The 17,980-nt window shown below is 38.0% G+C and overlaps 1 protein-coding gene and 1 pseudogene across 6 annotated transcripts in view; one reads left to right on the forward strand and one right to left on the reverse strand.

The window, feature by feature from the left end:
* The window catches only part of KLRG1 (killer cell lectin like receptor G1), a 196,146-nt gene that overhangs the window by 26,549 nt on the left and 151,617 nt on the right, over positions 1-17,980 (forward strand). For 3 of the 5 annotated variants that reach the window (XM_082349283.1, XM_082349281.1, XM_082349282.1), the window contains exons 4-5: positions 9,384-9,484; positions 9,818-9,988. In XM_082349283.1, the coding sequence (XP_082205409.1) occupies positions 9,384-9,484; positions 9,818-9,929 (213 nt within the window). In that variant the 3' untranslated portion in view covers positions 9,930-9,988. Of the gene's footprint in view, positions 1-9,383; positions 9,485-9,817; positions 14,788-17,980 lie in introns of those variants that run through there. The other 2 variants (XM_082349280.1, XM_082349279.1) reach the window with 2 other exon arrangements.
* Positions 4,066-9,377, reverse strand: LOC309608794 (non-histone chromosomal protein HMG-14 pseudogene; annotated as a pseudogene). The gene has a single exon. The product of its transcript is annotated as a non-histone chromosomal protein HMG-14 pseudogene (transcript).

Below are 17,980 nucleotides of genomic sequence, written 5' to 3' on the forward strand. Positions count from 1 at the left end.
GAAATACAGGTCTAGTTAAAAGAAAGCATTAGATCCAGAAACATATGGGTCTAATAATAAAGAGGCAGCAGATTCCTAAGCGAGAGCTGGTGGAACTTGGGAGGGAGGGGAAGAGAGATAGCATGGGGACAAGGAGGCATGGCAAGGACTTAAGTTCCTTCTTTATAACGTTCTCCCTTCATACACTGGGATCCGGTAAGTTGTAGGCTAGGAAACAGTTGGGGTTGTGGGGAGGGCATGGGGAAGAAGCAGTTCCAGAAGGATGAGAAAGAAGGAAGGAAAGTGTGTGTGTGTGTGTGTGTGTGTGTGTGTGTGTGTGTGTGTGACTTTAAACTCCTTGCCGAGCTGAGCTGGTGGGCTCCACTTCCTACCGGACTCTTAGATCCTTCCTGTCCAGCCAGCGGTCAGGAGGAGAGCTCTGTATTAATTCTAGAGCATCTCAAAGGAACATAAGGAGTTGACATCCTGAGGTAACCTGGTACAAAAATCAATCACATTCTAACTTGTCAACTTAAATAATGTGTACAAGGAAAATAAGGAATCCTAGTTAGGTTTTTGTGCTAATTTCATGATGGTTTTTGTGTTTTGATATTGCTTTACATCTTCTTTTTGGAGTAGAATCACAGAGAAGAGTTTGTTAAGAATTCAACTATATTAACATCCCTTGGGGAAATTCTGAGAGGTAATTAATTACTCTAAAGCAGTTGGAGAGAACATATAGTCTGTAAATTCTGTAACTTCCTATTTTAAGAGAAGATTAAAGCATCTAGATTCTTGTTGTCTGTCAAAAGAATACTCATTCCTTTGAAATTCTGCATAGAATCTAACTTCAAATCAGTCCACCTCTGTAACTTACTTTTCCTTTATGCCTTTTGTAAACTAGGTGGCAGAGTGCACTGGGGTCTATTCATTAGACGTATGAAATTGTGGTTTTATGGCATCTAGTAATAATAACCTTGCTTTCTGGATCTCTTTGCAGCAACTCCTATTCTCATTCTGATATAGCCGCATCTAAGTTCTTGGGCTGACTGAACTCAATAGCAGAAGTGAGCAAAGAGCTTGAAATACTATTGGGCAAATACTGATAAACAGAGTAGTGAGTCATAATGCAAGATACTGCCTCAGAGATTGTGGTGTAGCAGCTACTGCAATTGCCCAGTGTGGTAATGAGAGATGAGGCACTGGGTATCTGGGAGATGGGGATATTTCTGTTTCTCTGAGGCCCCCTGGAGGAATGGATGAGTATTAAAGGATTTTGTCTTTCCATTCTTTCTTTACTTACTCTAAATCCTGCTCTACTGTTGAGTAAGCTGAACAGAGTTTAGCTGCGTTTCCAAAACTGGTTTATTTTCTCTTAAGACCCCTTGGTTCAAGTCAGTACTGGAGAGGATATCCTACCCTCTCAGTAGAATATCCCTGAGATATTTGATAGCAACTACAGATAAGTCTTGCTTCTGACTTTCCTGTGGAATTTTGCTTGGTTCTCCGGCCTAATTCTTTTTCTCGCCCACAGTTTTTGTCAGATCCTGTAGAACCAACTTGACTTATATCTGATTTGCTGACTCTCTTGTACTAGTGTTGTTATTCTTTTGTTCTCATGGCAAGATTTATATACTATTTTAAGATATGCTTGCTATTCCTAGTATCATACTTAGGTCTAAACAGCTACCCAAAAAGCATATGGGTCTATTAAAACTGAAGTTTTCTAACTGACATTCCACTGGTGGAGAATACTGCTAGGGAATTAGGCTGCTATATGCTAAAGGCTACAAGGCTATCAGAAGTGTCCCTCTTATGCTGTTAAATAGTTCTTTTGGGACTTCCCTGGTGGCACGGTGGTTAAGACTCCACGCTTCCAATGCAGGGGGCCCAGGTTTGATCCCTGGTCAGGGAACTAGATCCCACATGCATGCTGCAAGTAAGAGTTCACATGTCACAACTAAGGAGCCCACGTGCCGCAACTAAGAAGTCCGCATGCCGCAACTAAAGATCCCGCATGCTGCAATTAAGACCCGGTGCAGCCAAAATAAATAAAATAATAAATAAATAAGATACATAACTATAGTCCACCTCTATCTTAGATCAGTTATAGCAAAGTTTATAGTAAAAATAATAAAAATAGAAGCTACCATGTGTTGAGCACTTGCTATGTGATGGTATTCTATTATTCTTAATCTTCACAGCATATCCTATGAAGTAGAATTCAACCTCTCCATTTCATTACTGAGTGAATAAAATTCAGAAGAGTTAATGAGCAAGTCCAAGGCTACAAATCTGGCAGAGCCAAACTTTTTTCAGAGCCAGATTTTAAACTCTGCATCAACCCACCTTTTAAAGTCTTACAGAAATACTGTGTTTGACAGCTTCCAGAATCCACCTCATGCATGCTGAAAAACGAGATAACTTTTCCAATTATTTGTCTTCCAGTGCCTATTCTTTTCTATAGTCGTTTAGAAAATTATTTGATTTGAATCTGGAATGTGTACTATATGGCCCTTGGGATTTAAATATTTTTAAAATAGTGAGGTGTTATTATCTTATCTCTTTTTTCTGTCTTGGAATTCAAGATCTATTTTATTTTTGAGAAAATAAAAACAAAATTGAAATTGAGTGCTTTGTTATTTCCTCAGTGTTCTGTTTATGTTACGGCACCTCTGCCCTTTGTTGCTCTTCTTGCTCTTTGAATTTATCTTTAGATCTTTAGATATGTTCACATTCTTGATTTTTGTTGTCATTTTTCCCCCCACATAGCTAAATTTATTTTGGATGTTAGCTTTTCTTTCTTATAGTTGGAGGTGTGTTATTTTAAAATATATGTTGACTAGAGAGTTCCCCGCGGAAATACTTTGGTTGCTTTACATCTATCCTGATGCTCCTCACCCCATAACATCTTTCTTCCTCATTATCATAATTTGAGATTATATCATTAGACTTTATGGTTTAACAATCTCTCATTCAACTTGAACCATCGTCCCTGTTAGAGTTCATGACTTTCGGATTGTCCCTATCTACTCCCTGAAATTTCGATATTGTCTTTTCTTGTATTTAGGGTTTACATCTAATTATTTCCAAGGTTTCCTTCTGTGGATACTGCAGTACAAACACTGTGGTAAGATGGTTACTTTTCCCCATAATTTAAAGTCGATTCAGGTGATGGAAAGAGCTTAGTTTCTTTCAGACAGTCATGAGTTTGTTTTTACTAAATTACTTACTAGCTATGTGAGCTTCAGCAATTTTCTTTTTTTTTTTTTAAAAAAGGCACTTTATCTTCTTTCTTTTTTTTTTTTTTTTATTTTTTATTTATTTATTTTTGCTGTGTTGGGTCTTCGTTTCTGTGCGAGGGCTTTCTCCAGTTGCAGCGAGCGGGGGCCACTCTTCATTGCGGTGCACGGGCCTCTCACTATCGCGGCCTCTCTTGTTGCGGAGCACAGGCTCCAGACGCGCAGGCTCAGCAGTTGTGGCTCACGGGCCCAGTTGCTCCGCGGCATGTGGGATCTTCCCAGACCAGGGCTCGAACCCATGTCCCCTGCATTGGCAGGCAGATTCTCAACCACTGCGCCACCAGGGAAGCCCTCAGCAATTTTCTTAACCTCTTTGACTCTCGGTTTCCTCATGTACCAAGTGGAGAAAAAGATTTCCAGAATTGTTACAAATATTAAATGAGAAAATCTATGTGAAATTTTTTTTTAACATAGTAGAAATCACTTAATTTTAGTTTTTCTTCTTTTCCACTTTAACTAATACTCCTTGACACTCAAAATAAAGCCCAGAGTCAAAATAACTTTTGTTTTTCTCTTCTGTCTCACAGGATGTGAAATTTCAGTAAAATACGTATCAAAAGTAAATTATTATTTGTTGAATTGAGTAGTTCCCTTATGAGGAAATCTGAAATGATATGTCAGAAGATTGGACTAAATGGCTGGAAACACATGGTAGATGGTAGAAGAACTGTTTTACTGGAGGTCTTTGTAGTCTGGTAACGTGTGTGCCTTTTGTCATCCTCCCTTCATAAACGGATCAAACAGCCATTATGAACTTCACCCCAAAGCATACATCTGTAGGTACCTTAGGATATTTCTCACTACCTTTTATTTTTAGCTTAAAAAAATTGTGGTAAAACATGAATAACATAAAACTTACTGTTTTAACAATTTCCAAGTATACAATTAAATGGCATTAAGTATATTCACATTGTTGTGCAGCTGTGACCACTATTCATCTCCAGAATTTTTTTCATCATCCCAAACAGAAACTCTGTACCCACTGAACAGTAACTCCCTATCCCCCCTCCCCCCAGCCCCTGGTGACCACTCTTCTTTGTCTCTCTGAATTTGCCTATTATGTCCTTTTATAAATGGCTTATTTTATTTAGCATGTTTTCAGGGTTCATCTGTGCTGTAGCAGGTATCAGAATTTCATTCCTTTTTATGGCTGAATAATATTCCATTATATGGATAGGACCACATTTTGTTTACACATTCACCTGTTGATGGACAGTGTTTCACTATCTTTTTTTCCTTTCATAATTGAAATTGTATTTTTTGTTTTGAGGATTAGTATACAGAAATTTAAATTTGCACACAATTCTTAACATACGTAGCAAAAATCTAAAAAATCATGTAATTGTGATTCTTTTCTGAACAGTTATCCCAGTGACTCTCTAGTTTAAAATCTGGAGGCAAGCTTTTCTTAACAGGATATCAAGTACCAATGCCTTCAAGTGTTGATGCACTGTTACATCATAAGTCCCACTGATTCACAGTTTAATATCATATACACTATATATGAATTTTCAGTTGTCCACAGAACATTAACAAAGTTACTAGGAAAACTGGGCTACCTCCACTAAAGATGTTACAGATTACACAAAATTCTGACAGGGAGAGCCCGGATCAAGGAGTGGTTTTCTTTAGGAAACAATTCTACCAAAACCAACGGGAGAATGAAAGTAATTCAAAGTGTTCAAGACATATTAAATGCACGACTGACTCCAAATTGCCATTTAGTATGCTTTGTATTAGAGGGTGTCAAAACTACCCCCATCTATGGAATGTTAAGCTGACACCCAAGACAATCAAAGCCCCTGTATGCAATATCCCACTATTTTCTGGTGAGACCGCCCAAAAATAAACAACCAGCAAATGATTTCACCTCTTAAATTAAAACATTTAGCACTTAAAAAATGGGATGAGGTGGGATTCCCTCCTTCTTAAAAATGTGTCTAGAGCTACTAAAAAATTTGCATTTACGAAATACTTGATAAAAATATTCCTCTGGATTGTACAAGAAGGGAGACAGGGACCACTGATAAGGCCGGGTGTATGATATTAATCAGACTTGGCTTCTTTCTCTCCTGCTTCATCAGAGGCTGGGCTCTCCTCGTTTTTAGTTTCTCGGTTTTCTGCAGGTAAATATTCGACCTGTTTTCCTTTTGCTCCTCTTTCTCCTTTTGTTTGCACTTTTTCTGTCTGAAGATTTACCCTTTCTTGCTGCCTTTTTTGGCTTCCACTGTGGTTTCCACTTCTGCAGGAGCAGATTAGCTGACAACCTTGCCGATCTCTTGGGCTCCTGCTTCGCTGCTCCCTCGGCGGAGCCGACCTTTTTCCTGGGCATCGCGGGGGAGGGCGCGTGCTGGGTGCCTGTGGGCAGCAGCGCCCCGAGAGCCCTAGCGAAGCTGGGCTGAGGGTCCTCCTGCCGCCCGAGCTGCCGGGAGCGCAGCGTTTCACTCTCTTTTTAAAGGGAGTGTTCCGGTTTACAGAGCAAGGCTTATGAACTTTTAGTATTGTGAGCATACACAAAATTATAGGGAAAATTCTTACCAGTATTAAATTCTAGTAATTTGTAGCCTGTCACGTTTTCCTTAAATCTATTAATGTATCTGCATGTTTTTATATGATAGTAATCAATGTTTACATACTGTAGGATATATCTGAAAGGTCTGGAAACATAGGATAAACTTATTTTTAAATAGTATGTTAGTTACATTTTCAAGTACTATTCTCAATGTGTTTTTATTCAACCTTCTGACACGTTTTCAAGTGAAATACCTCTAAATTTAAAGCAACAGATCTAATCGATTTTAGACTTTATGGGTGCTCTGTACTGTACTTTTTCCCCCCTAATTAATAACTACATGTATTGTTTTAAATACTTCACCTGAAAAGGTGTCTGGAGATTGAAGAAAAACATGTAAATGATATTATTTGAAAATATGCTAGTTAAAAGTACATATTTACCCTAGGTTTCTAGGCTTTTTGGACACCACGTATTTATGTTTTGCTTTTATCACATAGCATTATTTCATTCCTTTTTTTCCCAAACATTAAATTATTTTAGATATTTACCTTTAAAAATTCTGTATTATTCTATTATTGCTTAACTGTTTTCATATTCCTAGACAAAGTTTTGCTTATTTCCAATTTTTATGCAGCTACAAGCATATTTATATGAATTACTTTTCGTGCGGTTAGTTCTTCAGTATATAGTCCCTGAAATTAAGTTAGCCAATCAAAGACATGTCCAGTTTAGTAGCTTTGATATTTTATTAGTGTATCTCCATATGGATTGAAATATCTTAGATATATCCTATAAACCATGTTAATTTTAGAAGTTTAAGGAGCATGTTCTATACCTTAGTAATATTTTAATTACAATTTAAAAATATTGCCTGCAAAAGCGTGTGTGTGTGTGTGTGTGTGTGTGTGTGTAAGTCATAAATATTGACCTTAAAAATAAAATGGAAAGAAAAAAATGTATCTGATTTCATTCGTTTGGGTTCTGTCTTCATCTTGCTTTTAGGCTTTACATTTTTCTCTCTAAAATATAACCAACATTACTAATTCTAAAGTGACATAACACCTCATTGCTCTAGTTCACAGTCTCTCTGGAGTACAAGGGTTCTGAGGGAACACCCTTGCAACAAACACCTTTGTTTATGCTTTTATGCTGCTTCTACAGTCATACACACACACACACACACACACACACACACACACACACACACACACACTATCCATGAGTACTAGAACATAGATAACTGCACTCTGGTTTTTTTTTTTTTTTTTTTTTTTTATTAATAAGGCAAAGCTGGTTGTTTTCTTGTTTTTGTTTTTTTAATTAATTAATTAATTTTGGCTGTGTTGGGTCTTCGTTTCTGTGCGAGGGCTTTCTCTAGTTGCGGCAAGCGGGGGCCACTCTTCATCGCGATGCGCGGGCCTCTCACTATCACCGCCTCTCTTGTTGCGGAGCACAGGCTCCAGACGCGCAGGCTCAGTAGTTGTGGCTCACGGGCCTAGTTGCTCCGCGGCATGTGGGATCTTCCCAGACCAGGGTTCGAACCCCTGTCGCCTGCATTGGCAGGCAGATTCTCAACCACTGTGCCACCAGGGAAGCCCTGCACTCTGGTTTTAAAGACTTCTTTCAAGTGGGATGATTTTCAAGTGAAAGTGATATTGTAAAAATTTGCACTGTCCAGCCTCACCAGTGAGAAGTAGCAAACTGGCATGATTATGTGATGTAGAATTGTATGGGTCTTGAGAGTAGTAGTTAAGTGTAGGGTTGGAGTTTGTAAGTGAGTATTATCTAATCCCAGCTCTTCAGACTCTAATTGAGGTTTCTGAGCAAGTCTTTATTCATTTCTGTGTTTTATTAGCTGTCATTCTTCCCCTTGAAATGAGGAGAAGAAAGAAATGGACAGTTTTTCTTATAATTCCAGTGGAAGAGTGAGGAAAACCTCATTTTTTCCTAATTTAAATTATCATTTTAAGCAAGTTGTTTAAGAAATGCATGAAAAATTTTGAGCTGTTCTGAAAATTAGGATGTCATTTCATCGATCCTACCCAGCCTTTACTCTTCAGCCTACCTCCCTACCCCAACATACACAATTAAGTACTTGATGGGAATAAAGGATGCAGAGTTTGTGTTCAAAAGGTTTTAATCTCTTGCAGCATAAGAATTGACTCTATATTCTTTAATTCTATAAATATTATTGAACATAACTTCATGTATTTTTCTAGGTGCTGAAGATACAGTGGTAAGCAAGAGTTCTTGCTATTATGGTGTTATATTTTAGTAAGAGGAAAGACAGACAACAAACAAACAAATATAGTGACATGTGCTTTGAAGAGAGTGGAATGGTGGGTTATGTTAGTGAATGTAGGTGCTGCTATAGATTGGCCAATTACGCAAGACTTCTCGAGGAGATAACAGCTGAGCTGAGATCTAGACCTGAATGGTAGCCATGTGAAAATCTAGGAGAAGGGTATTCCGGGCAGAAGGAAAGATATGTAAAGACCCTAAAGTAAAAATGACCTTGGTGTGTTAAAAGAACAAAAAGAAGGCTCATGTCTCTGGAAACTAGTAAGTAAATAAGTGGTTGGCAGGGGCTAGATCATGTAAGACCTTGTAATACATAATAGGGATTTTAGATTTCATTCTATGTGAAAAGGGAAACCAATGGAGAGCATTAATCAGGGGCACAGTGTAATCTTATTTATTACTGGAAAGGATGAGCCTGATATAATGCAAAAGCTTAGCACTAGGAGAGAAAACTTGGATGCTTATTTAGTAAGGAACCTTGGGTAAACCCCTTCACCCATGTGAACCCGTTTTCTCTTCTGCAAGATGAGGATGATAATATTTGCCTACCTTCCAGGTTGTCAATAATTTTATAGCTGGAAAAAATCCTAGAAAATATCTAAGCTAAATCCTCATAAGGAAACTAAGGCTCAGCCAGATTAAGCAATTTGTTCATTTTCCAATGGCAGGAACAGAGCAAGTGGTAGACTCAGGTAAATTGTTTTTTTGTTTCGTCTTCCTAAATGCCATACTGTAAATCCAGCATTTCAAATGAAATTAGGAATGAATGCAGAGGGATTTTGTAAACCTTAAAGTACCATACAAATGTAAGACATAATTGTTTTCAGGATACTCTATCCGGAGAGAACAAAGCTATCACAGGAGATAGATTATTGGGGAAGGAGGTGTTGATAAACAAGAACTGATTTTTCAAATGCTTCATCTAGAAGCTACCACAGCCTTGTGTCCTGGCTTGCAGACAGCTGCCCTCTCGTTGTGTCCTCATGTGGTGGAGAGAGATTGAGCTCTGGTGTCTTCTTATAAGGACACTAATCCCATCATTAGTGTGGTCCCCACCCTCACGACCTCACCTGATCCTAATTACTTCCCAAAGGCTCTACTTCCAAATACCACATTGTGGTGTCAGAGCTTCAACATATGAATTTAGGGGGAGCACAAACATTCAGTCCATAATAATGATGTGAGAGAGGGTGTAAGGAATAACGGCTTGACCATGACACTAAATCTCTTCTATGACTTTCTGCATTTTTCTCACCTTTCTTCATCTTCTTCAACCTCTCCCTTAGTTCCCGCTCCGAAATTTCCTCAGTCAGGACTTTTACTGGGTTGGTCTGAGAAACAATTCTGGCTGGAGGTGGGAAGATGGATCAGCCTTAAACGCCTCAAGGTAAGAGAAGAAAAAACAAAAAAGAAAAGGGGAAGAGAAATTATGTCTGGGGAAATAGATCAAGGATAGCAGATGGAGAGGAGAGGAAAGGGTGAGGAAAGGAAATAGGAAGCAAGGAAGGAAATAAACAGTGGATAAGGGCAAAAAAAAAAAAAAAAAGGATGACATTTTAAAGAGAGGATAATGAGCAATTTTTATTCTGCTGTTTTGGGAGCTGAGAGAAGTGAGGTCTGAATAGGAGAAAGAATTTGCTCACTTTTTATCCCTTCATGCCTTAGAACTCGTTTACTCTGCATGTCACCTTAAGTGATTGATTTTTCTGGTTTCTTACAGAATATTTTCAAACAGCTTGGTACAGAAGTGTGGTACCATCAGCAAAAGTGGTCTCCAAGCCTCTAGCTGTGAAGTTGCTTTACCGTGGGTCTGTAAGAAGGTCAGACATTGATGAATGGTCAGTCTGTCATGTGGCTCCCTAAAAAGAGGGAGCTGGCCTCTGGATGTCAGGTTAGTCATGGGTACATATTTAGTGAGTGCTACCCTTCTAGGATATGCATTAGATGTGAGATTAATGCTGCCTCCCTGGGATTGATGGTTTCTTGCTGGACTTTCTGAGAGTATTTAGATATTATCTTAACAATTTAAAGACTGGATGTAGGCAAATTTGTGAAATAGATGTGCCTTTAGTATTTCTCACTCTAGTGACTAAGGTTGCCTCCTTCAACGCCATCATCTCTGTCAAAAATGTACTTTTTCTACGTTATATTCTGAGCTCGGCTGATGAAATCTGTGCAGATATGTACTATTGCCAGTGTTCTAGAGGGTTTTTATGTGTGCCAGTGGGTTGACATGCTACTCCTCTCTGATAATATATTTTTATCCTAACAGTGGTCCTTTGCAGATAAAGCTTTATTCTAAAGAATGATGCTAATGGTGAGAAAATAAGCTGTGGAAGGTGAATGAGAGCAGGGTGGTGCTTTGATTCTCAGCTCTTCACACTTCCTCAAAGAGCTGGCCTTGACGGAATTTAGTTTTTCTGAGAACACATAGGTGTGGTTGAATAAACCAATGTGTGACTGTCTTTTCCATGTTTTGAATGCGATTTGCACATTAATTTCACAATAGTGGTCAATCTGGTAAGGCATTTTTACAGAGGAAAATTTACAGAAGCAGTTTATGAGGTTGATCCCCCAATTATTTTTGGCACAAATTCCTCAAAAATGAGAAAAACTTTATTATTTCTCCTTAGTAAGGTTGGGCATAGATAAGGAGGCAAGGTGTTGTTTAAAGATATAGGAGGGAGTGATGAAGGAAACCATAATTCTGTACTATTGATGACACTGGATTGTGATGTTTACTTGTCTTTCCCTTTTGTATTTTTAGGACATGGGCTGTATCTTATCCACCCTTGTATCCCAAACACCTAAAATAGTGTTTGCTTGTATCAGTGAATATTCAATACCTGAATGGATAAATAAAAAAATAAGAATTAAAAAATTCTTATTCTGGTTGTTTCTATTAGCCCACGAGTTAATTAGGGGAAAGTGAGCAAAAAACACCGTGTATCCGAATCCTCCCTGAACCCTACTCATGTGAGCATTCAATAGCTGGCTCTAAGAAGGCAGAGGACCAGTTTAATCTAGATATGGTCAACACTAGATACATATATGTTTGGGAACAACACCCTTTATTCGGCACTAGAGACACTGTGTACAGCACTAGTCCTGGAGCCCATGCCATGAGGATACTGAGGGACAACTGTGTAATGTTCGTAGAAAGAAGTAGTGGAAACAAATTTCTATCTCCTTATAATCTCTTACCTTTGGTTCTGGGGCCGAGGGGTATCTCTTGGTTATGCATATAATGGTGGTGACTCCCACTTGGTTAAGGATGTCATGATTCTGATTCCATTTGGGCCTTGGCTTGGCAACTACTGGGTGCACAGTGCATTTACTTACTCAAAGAGAAGCACAGGAGTACAGCATTCACTTAAATCCTCCCCTGAACGGATGGGATGTGGACAGCTTTCCTCTGTGTCTAGGGTTCAGTCCTCTTGTAAGGCTTTTTGCCACCTGTCATCAGAGCTGGGGCTAGTTCCGCACTGTTTGTCTCCCTTAAGGATGTTACATTAGAAATAGCTTGTTTCCTAGTCAACCTGGACTCTTGTCCATTTTGTTTTTTTGCTATATTATTGTACTTTAATAAATAATTTTTGGACCATAGGTACAGGGATTAGAGTTCATCAAACCATCCCTATCAGTTCATGTACGCCCCTCTCAAGTTCTGTTCACCTTCTCCTTTTTCCTGTATCCCTGCTTCCATTCCTCTTTCTTCCACAGGAGTATACTTTGATGTTTGATACATTCCTTGAGCTTATTTGTATCCTTAAAAAATATGTAGTTTTAGTCTTTGTTTCATATTTAATTAAATGTGTTTTCTGTATATCTCACTGCTTTACTTTTTCCACCAGCATTGTGTTTTTGAGATCTGTCCACGTTGCGCTATGTACTCGTAATTCATCCTTTTAGCTGCTGTACAGTCTCCATTTTATGTACCCATTCCCTTAATATGGACACCTAGTTTGTTCCCCCACTGTCACAAACAATGAGGGGATGAATGTTCTCTTACATGTCCCTATTCCTGAGTCTTCCCCATCTCAGGAAACGGCCCTACCATCCATTCAGTGGTTCAGATTCCAAACTGCGGAGCTTTCTGATACCTTTCTTTTTCCACTCACTAGTGCCTCAACACATTTTCTTATCTCTACCACCAAAGTGTATTCTAAATCTCATCACTTCTCTCCATCTCCACTTTTAACACTGGTCCAAGCCACAGTGGTTGTTCACCTAGCTTACTATGACAGCTTCTTTTGTTACTGCCCACCCCCCCAAAAAAAACAGTTTCATGGAGGTACAATTGACACACAATAAACTGAATTTATTTAAAGAGTAAAATTTGTTAAATTTTGACATAATGGATATACCTATAAAACTGTCACCACAATCAAGATAGTGAATGTATCACTATATAATCCACATGCTTTTTGTAATTCCTCCCTCTCTTTCCTTCCTGTCCCCCACCCCAGGAACCCCTGACCTACTTTCTGTCATTAGAGATTAGATTGTATTCTAGAGTTTTACAGTACATAGAGTTTTACAGAGTCATTAAGTATGTACTCTTTTTTTTTTTTTTTTCTGGCTTCTTTCACTCAGCATAATTATTTTGAGATTTATCCATGTTGTCATGTGTATCAATAGTTACTCCTATTTATTGCTGATATTCTGTCATATGGATGTGACACATTTATTTATCCATTCACATGTTGATGGATATTTCCAGTGTTTGGCTACTAAAAATAAAGCTGTTATGAACATTTAGATACAAATCTTTGTATGGAGATAGGTTTTCTTTTCTCTTGAGTAAAAATACTTAGAGGTGGAATGGCTCGATCATCTGGTAGATACGTGTTTAACTTTTTAAGAAACTGCCAAGCTCTTTTCCAAAACGCTTGTACCGTTTTCTATTCCAACAGGCTATGAGATTTCCATTTCCTTCACATTCTCAACCATACTTGGTATAGTCAATCTTTTTTTTTTTCTGGCATTTTGGCAGGTATTTATTTTTCCAGGGTGAACATGCTTTCAGAAATTGACAGTAGTTGCTAGTCAGACTTCTACAAACAGAAAGGATATTACCCAAGTGTCCACCAGGCTGGTTTCTCAATTTAAGCTTTGTGATCCTAGCTCAAAATGTTGTAAATTCTATTACTGTTTGAATTTGGAATACAGAATTTTGCCAGCGATTGCACTGGCATTTGAGTCAGTAGTGAAGTGAGTTTTCTCCCCAGGAGGCCAGGTGACTGACTTGAAGCAAGGGCGTGCTGTCCAAGATTGTGGGCCAGGTCATTTGAACCTCCTCAAAGGTGAAGAGAAACGATGTAAAGAAAATAACTTCATCTTGCCAGGAACAGTTGCCCTTCCCTTTGGTTCTCTCCTCTCTGATGACTGGATTTTCCTACTGTCCTTTTGTATCTTTCTCTTTCTTCTGGCAGAGGAACAAAATTTTCACACACTGAGGTACACTCAGTCCTTTACTTAAGTAGCTTTTCTAGATGAATTTGGAGCAGTGCCAGTGAAACTGAAGAAATACATGTTTTTCTGGACTAGTGATTAGATTTGCAAAGCTTTTTAAAAATAATTGTTGAAAACATAGGTCTGTGCATTTACTTATTTTTGTTTGTCTGACTCTCTGGGCCAAGAACAGTACTGTGCTACAGTCTTTTTAATTTTAGCTAGTCTAATAGGTACTTAGTAGTATCTCATTGTGGTTTTAATTACCATTACCTTAAAGATTAATTATGTTGAGCATTTTTCATGTGCTTATTTATCATCCATACATTTTACTTTGGTAAAGTATTTCTTCAAATATTTTGCCAATTTATTTGTTTTCTTGTTATTGAGTTGTCAGAGTTCTTATATTCTGAATACAAGTTCTTATCAGATATATACTTTGCAAATATTTTTTTTCTCAGTCTGTGGCTTGCCTTTTCATTATCTTAACAGTGTTTTTCAAAGAACAGAAGTTTAAAATTTTTATGAAGTCTAGTTTATCAGTGTTTGTATTCTAATTTGTATTTTTTGTGTGTTGTCTAAGAACTCTTTGCCTAGTCCAAGGTCACAGATTGCCTTTATGTTTTTTTCTAGAAATTGTGTAGTTTTAGGTTTTGCATTTAGGTCTGTGATCTATTTTGATCTTACCTTTATGTATGGTATAAGTTATGAGTTGAGGTCATTTTTTTTTTTTATTCTTAAAGATGTCTAATTCTTCTAGCTCCATTTATTGATATAGCTACCCCTTTTTTCATTGAATTCCCTTGATACCTTTGTTGAAAATCAGTTATCACATACATGTAGGTCAATTTCTGCATTTTCTCTTCAGTGCCATTTATTTATTTGTTTTACTTCTACTCTAATGTAGCTTTATACTAAGTCTTGAAATGGGGTCATATAGTTCCCCAATTTCGTTTTTCTTTTTCAAAATTCTTTTAGCTGTTCTAGGTCCTATGGTTTTTCCTGTAGATTTTAGATAAATATCCTGTTCATATGTTATTTGGTACATGTATGAATATATCAGAGGGAATTGCTGGGTCAATGGGTACTTTCAAATGGGACCACCAGTTTAAAGTCTCCAGCAATGTATGAATTAAAGGGCCTATTTCTCTTTACCCTCATCAAGCAAAGGTGAAGTTGAACCACAGGATCCTCAAGACCATGATGACTTTTCACTTCCGGCTGTATCCTGGAAAGGTGATGAGTTTTTACTTAGGAGAAGGTCTTTCATCTTCTTCACATTAGAACATCTATAAAACAAATCTTTTTCTTGCTAGTAATGGTCTTCTCTCATAGCAAAACTTCGATGATAATAAGGCCTTTATTTCAATATTAGTACTGAAATGGGGAAGGAAATGAAGGGGAGGGGAGAAAACTCCTGTGCTGGCATACAGGAGAGAGTGTGAAAGAGATGTGATAAAAGCTAAGGAAGGAGTGATTTTCAAGGTGGAGGGAGCATTCAAAGTATAAAATGCTAGAGATGTAAGGTAACATAATGAGAGGAGACTATTCAATGAAATTGACAGTGTGGAGGTCATTGTTCACATCCTTCATTGGTGTGCCGGTGAAAGATGTGAAATTTCAGTGAGCTGACTAATAAGTAGAAGGTAAAGAAGTGGAAACAATGAGTTTAGAAGTCTCTTTTAAGAAGTTTTGTGATGGCAGGAAGGAAGGCGACGTTATCTAAATAAAGGGTTATATGTAAGGCCAATATAGTTTTACATATCAATAGGAGAGAGTAGCGCACGTTTACAGCTTGAGGTGAAAATTTCAGTTGAATGGGAGAGACTAAAAATACATGCAAGACAAATCCTTGAGGCAGTAGATGAATATGAGACCCAACACACAACTGGAAGAAATGACCTTGGGTGGAAAGGGTGCCCCCTTTTCTCAGGGAAGTGGGGAGGATGGGTGAGGCTGTTGACAGGGTTTGTGTGAGGCGTGGGGAAGAAAATGTAGACTGTTCTTGTCTGGTGAATTCCATCTTCTCAGTGAGATAAAAGACAAGGTCCTAAAGCTAAGAATGAGGGAGGTAGTGAGAAGTCTGGGATCTGTGGAAGGCAGCGTTTTAGAATAATCACAAAGGGAAAAGACAGACATCCGCTTAGAGACACAGCATTTGCCGGTCTGCACCAAGCACTCAGGTGAAGCAAGAGGCCACACATTTTCAGGGATTTCAGTCTGCATTATTACATGACTATTGGCAACAGCCCATGTCAGACTAGTTGTAATAACAGAGAAGTCAAATGGTAGGTCAAATGATGAAGGGTGGGGATTTTACAGGGTGGTTTCAGGGGACAAAAAATGTGTCAGAAAATAGAAGTCGTCAGAAGTAGACAAGAAACTTAAAGAATAGGGAGCCCAAAGTAATGAACATACTGGATGGGAAAAGATTTGGGAGTAACAGCAGAGAAGATGAAATAAATAGTACAGTGAACATTTTTGTACATATATCCTATTTCTCTACAATAGATTCATAAAGGTGACATGAATCATGGGCCAAAATGTATAGCAAGTTTAAATTTTTATAGATATTACCAGATTACAAAAAGACTGAAGCAATTTTACTCCCGTTAGCCATGGATGAGAGTACTGGTCCTCCACCCTTCTCAGCTCCGCATATTCTCAATGTTTTAAATTTTGGCTAGTTATCATTAGTGTGAATGTGTGGGCTGGGGGAGTGGTGTAGGAATGGTATATCCCTGTTTTAGTTTGTGTTTTCCTAACTGCTAGTGTCTTTGAGAATCTTCTTATATTAATCTGTTATTTGTATTTCCTCTGAATTCCCTGTTTATATCCCTTGGCCATTTATGCTATCATTCTTTTTTTTGTCTTTTTCTTATCAATCTGTAGGCACTCTTTGTATATTAGGGATAACCTTTGGTCAGTCATATGTCTTGCGATTATTTTCCTTCTGTCTGTTATTTGTGTTTTTAAACATTATGGAGATCTTTTTCTTTCTATTGATGCATTTTAAGTTTTAATAAAGTCAAGCCTCTCATTTTTCCCTCATTGTGGATTCTGGTTTTCCATCCAGAATCCCCTACCTGGGATTATACATACATTTTTCCAAAATTTTTTCTAATACATTTACATAATTATTATTATTGTTATTTTGTTTTACATTTTAATCACGAATACGTTTTTTGCTGTTCTGAGTAGAGGTCTAACTTGGAATTGAGAGGATGACTGAGTTCTGGGCCTAAGTCCTGGATCATTGTGAGGGAGGGAACAGGTTTGAGAACGATGGTGACAAGAAGGAGTTGAGTATGAGGTGGGCAGATGGCATGTGCCTTAAAGGAGCCATTTTAAAAATTGTAGTAGGGACTTCCCTGGTGGTCCAATGGTTAAGAATCCGCCTTCCAGTGCAGGGGACATGGGTTTGATTCCTGGTTGCAGAACGAAGATCCCACATGCCGTGGGACAACTAAGCAGTGCACACACTGCAATGGAAGATCCCACGTGCCACAACTAAGACCTGACGCAACCAAATAAAATAAATAAATAAATAAAATATTTAAAAACATAAAAAATTGTAGTAAAATATTTAAAACATAAAATTTACCATTTTAACTATTTGTAGCTGTACAATTCAGTGGCATTAATTATGTTCACGATGTTGTGCAACCATCTGCCACTATCTATTCAAGGAGCCATTTTTATATGATTAAGAAATAATGGTCTGGAATCAGCAAAGGGAACAATCACACAACAACAGCAAGATGCAGACTTTCCTTTTCTTGCCACTTGCACTCCCCTTCCAACTCTGGGGGAAATTTAGCAGACTCTTCATGAGAGGACGTGATTTTTTAAAAAAGCAGTTTAAACAGGGTTGCAGTTAAGGCAAAGAAGCATGGGAATATTCTGCATAAAGGATCATAATACAGGGTAATCTGTTTTCGATGTCCAAGGGTTATAGTGAGCACACCAGATAGGGTTTACGGACAGGGGCAGTGAGAGGATGGTCAAACTGTGTGGGACCCAGATCAGGATGGGGACAAGGGCGTGGGCAAGTACCAAGGACAGGCATGAGCCTTTTCCATAGACTCAGACTAGACGCTAATGGTATCTCATACCACGTTACTCTTCCTGCTTTTGACCTGGTCAGTGTGTAGACGTGTTACACTGCTAACAGTAGATTCTAAAAAATTGTTTGTACAAGTGCACAAAGATTTATGTACAAAGAACTTTATTATACTTCTACAGTAGGGAAAATTAGAAACAATTCAAATATCTATCAATATCAAAATGATTAAATAAATAACCTCCTTTTTTGCTTTCTTTTTTCTTCTGGAGAACAAACCTTTTAAAATGAGAATGTTTTTATCTTTTAACTGTGCAACTAGAGAACAGTAGTAATCAAGACAAAACGAAACCAGTCTGCACCCTC

This window comes from Balaenoptera borealis (assembly GCF_965194805.1).
Source record: "Balaenoptera borealis genome assembly, chromosome: 13".
NCBI lineage: Eukaryota > Metazoa > Chordata > Mammalia > Artiodactyla > Balaenopteridae > Balaenoptera > Balaenoptera borealis.